Source organism: Eubalaena glacialis, chromosome 3 (genome assembly GCF_028564815.1).
Source record: "Eubalaena glacialis isolate mEubGla1 chromosome 3, mEubGla1.1.hap2.+ XY, whole genome shotgun sequence".
In the NCBI taxonomy this organism is placed as follows: Eukaryota; Metazoa; Chordata; class Mammalia; order Artiodactyla; family Balaenidae; genus Eubalaena; species Eubalaena glacialis.
In genome coordinates this window covers 140,782,905-140,786,444 of record NC_083718.1, presented here as the reverse complement: position 1 = coordinate 140,786,444, position 3,540 = coordinate 140,782,905, and the positions used below count along the sequence as shown (strand labels likewise).

The window sequence follows — 3,540 nt, the reverse complement described above, 5'->3', positions numbered from 1 at the left end:
GGGCGCCTGCGAAGTCACACCGCCCGCTCCCCGCGTTGTCTGCCATCGCAGCCTGGGCGCGGCGTCTAACCTAGAGGCCCGAAGCCTCTTCCCGGCCCCACTCGACTTACCCAGGCCGCTGACAATCCCGGCTCCTTCCCCAGCGCCTCATTTCCGACTTTTTCACATGCTAAATCGTTTAACAACTCCGAGCAGCTAGTTAGGCTTCTTTATTTATAGGTTCCCTGTTATTTTACGTCTTTTTTATTTCTCTCGGCAACTATTCTAATAGATTAATCAATAGCCATTTTCTGACCTTCGGGAACCCCAACTGATGCTGCTGTGGCCGAGCGGGAAAAATATATATACATATAAACACGCCCACATCGAGCCAGGAAAGCGAAGGCAGGACCGGGTGGTTTGACTTTAGGGGGAGGAGGAGCGCCTCCCCTCAGTAGGTGTCTCCGCCGACTAAGCACTGAGGCAGGAGGGGCTCTTAAGTCTAATTAGCAAGACAGAGCCGGGGCGCAGCCCTTACTCTTTAGAGCTAAAAAGAATCAAACAAAAAACAAAACAGAGACTACTAAGTTTTTCTTTAAAAAAATAAATAACAACGGGATGGGAATCTTGTCCTACGTTCTACGCCCAGTCCTTGCCTAGGGAGTGTTGGCGAAGGGGGGGAGAAGGGAGAGGGGGCGGGGAGGGCAGGGCAGCGGAGCCTCGGGGTTCGGCGGACGCTCACAGGCCCACACCCTCACTCGTTCACACGCACCCATCCGCACTCACACCCACAGGCTCCCTCGACCCCCCGCGCCGGGCTCCAGCCCAAGGTGGGGTCTCGGGGAGGACCAGGGCGCCCTCGGGACCCGCGGGATGCTGGCGCACGGTGCGGCGCAGAGTTGCGCGTCCCTCGTCCCTTTGTTGACAATTCTCTCAACCAACTTGAGTTTGGCCGGCTCAGCGGCGGCCCTGACGTCACGCACGGTCACGTGGCCCCGCCTCCCGCTGGATCTTTAAGTAGAAAGTAATCTATCAGGCCAGTCCTTAAAACGCGACTTTCGACTACGGGGGCTTCAGCGTCCCTGACACCCCCCTCCCCCCGTTGCCCCTGCCCGCGCCCTCGCGAGCTGCTCGGCGCCCGGCGTCCCGCGCCCGCCAGCACTGCTCCTGCTCCCCACGCCCGGGCCAGAGGCCGAGGAAGGCGGGCGAAGTGAGGGGGCGCGGCGTGGAGAAGCCGCCGGGGCCGGCAGCGGCAGCGAGCGCCTAGTACCGAGCGCCAGGGACAGCTGGAGTTTGCGGAGCGCTGCCACTGGGGGCGGACGGCAGAGCTCGCTCCGCGCGATGCCGGGCCGCCGAGTGTGAGCCAAGCCCGGAGGGCCCCGAACCACCTACGCCCCCCTCCCCTCTCCCAATCCCCCATCTTTCGGGGGCGCCCCAAACCCCTTTCCTGAGGTTGGCGGCAGCCCCTGAAGACGCCCATCGCGCACCGCTCCTTCCCCGCCGCCGCCACCAACCCCGAGGAGGGATGACCCTCTCCGGCGGCGGCAGCGCCAGCGACATGTCCGGCCAGACGGTGCTGACGGCCGAGGACGTGGACATCGATGTGGTGGGCGAGGGCGATGACGGGCTGGAGGAGAAGGACAGCGACGCGGGCTGCGATAGCCCCGCGGGGCCGCCCGAGCTGCGCCTGGACGAGGCGGACGAGGTGACGCTGGCGGTCCCCCACCATGGGCAGCCTCAGCCGCCGCACCAGCAGCCCCTGGCACTGCCCAAGGAGGCCGCTGGAGCCGGGGCCGGGCCAGGGGGCGAGGCGGGCGCGTCCGAGGCCGACGGCTGCAAGGGCGGCGTTGGCGGCGAGGAGAGCGGCGGGAGCGGTGGCGGGCCTGGCTCGGGCAGCGGTGCGGCGGGAGGCCTGGCTCCGAACAAGCCCAAGAACAGCTTGGTGAAGCCGCCCTACTCGTACATCGCGCTCATCACTATGGCTATCCTGCAGAGCCCGCAGAAGAAGCTGACCCTGAGTGGCATCTGCGAGTTCATCAGCAACCGCTTCCCCTACTACCGGGAGAAGTTCCCCGCCTGGCAGAACAGCATCCGCCACAATCTCTCGCTCAACGACTGCTTCGTCAAGATCCCCCGTGAACCGGGCAACCCGGGCAAGGGCAACTACTGGACCCTGGACCCGCAGTCCGAGGACATGTTCGACAACGGCAGCTTCCTGCGGCGCCGGAAACGCTTCAAGCGCCACCAGCAGGAGCACCTGCGTGAGCAGACGGCGCTCATGATGCAGAGCTTCGGCGCCTACAGCCTGGCGGCGGCGGCCGGCGCCGCGGGGCCCTACGGCCGCCCCTACGGTCTGCACCCTGCGGCCGCGGCCGGCGCCTACTCGCACCCTGCTGCCGCGGCAGCCGCGGCGGCGGCCGCGGCGCTCCAGTACCCGTACGCTCTGCCGCCGGTGGCACCCGTGCTGCCGCCCGCCGTGCCGCTGCTGCCCTCGGGCGAGTTGGGCCGCAAAGCGGCCGCCTTCGGCTCGCAGCTCGGCCCGGGCCTGCAGCTGCAGCTCAACAGCTTGGGCGCCGCCGCGGCCGCCGCGGGCACGGCGGGCGCCGCGGGCACCACGGCGTCGCTCATTAAGTCCGAGCCGAGTGCGCGACCGTCGTTCAGCATCGAGAACATCATCGGTGGGGGCCCCGCGGCGCCCGGGGGCTCGGCGGCGGGCGCTGGGGGCGCCGGGGTAACTGGGGGCACCGGGGGTAGCGGGGGCGGCGGGGCGGCGCAGTCCTTCCTGCGGCCGCCCGGGACCGTGCAGTCGGCAGCGCTCATGGCCACGCACCAGCCTCTCTCGCTGAGTCGGACGACGGCGACCATCGCGCCCATCCTGAGCGTGCCGCTCTCTGGACAGTTTCTGCAGCCTGCAGCCTCGGCCGCCGCCGCTGCCGCCGCCGCAGCGCAGGCCAAGTGGCCCGCTCAATAGGGACGTGCCGGTGGCCGGGATGCAGGGCCCGGCGGCGGCCTCGAGCGTCGGCTGCATTTGCAAGCTGCGCGCCCCGCCCCGCTCCTGGCCCCCCTGCCCAATCCTGGACTTTGCCTCTCTTCCATTTCCTCCCTCCAACCCGTCGACACCGACCCTCGGCGGCCTTCACCCGGTCCTGCACACCTAGGCTGGCGGAGCAAACTCTCACCGCGCACCCGCGGGGAATAGCTTTCCGTACAGGTAAAACCGAAAACCGAATTTCCGAAAATGTACCCCGACGGCGCCTGCTCTCAGTACCTTGGGGATGGGAGGGAAATTCTTTGTATATATTTGTATAAAAATTATTGACTTTCCTTTTGGGGTTTTTATTTTTTTAAGAAAAAAACAAATTCAGTAGATTTAGAGCTCTGAACTTTCATTTTTTCTGAAGGTTCACTCTCCGCAGTTTTATGTGAGAAAAAAATGTATAGAGATGTTGGGAGATTTTAAATATTAAAAGATTTTCACAAGGCGAATAGTGTCATTCTATTATAAAAGTCTGTTTATATATGAATGAATATATATGGTATTCTAAATGTTATTCCATCGTG

General features: G+C 64.2%; 1 protein-coding gene across 1 annotated transcript; it reads left to right on the top strand.

The window, feature by feature from the left end:
• Window positions 1-1,504: 1,504 nt before the first annotated feature.
• Window positions 1,505-2,960, top strand: FOXD3 (forkhead box D3). Its single transcript, XM_061186490.1, has one exon. It carries the CDS (start codon window positions 1,505-1,507, stop codon window positions 2,948-2,950), a length of 1,446 nt encoding a protein of 481 aa, XP_061042473.1. The 3' UTR covers window positions 2,951-2,960.
• Window positions 2,961-3,540: the final 580 nt, after the last annotated feature.

Coding starts and splice junctions, on each gene's coding strand:
- FOXD3 (XM_061186490.1), top strand. CDS start 1,505: ATGACCCTCTCCGGCGGCGGCAGCGCCAGCGACATGTCCGGCCAGACG.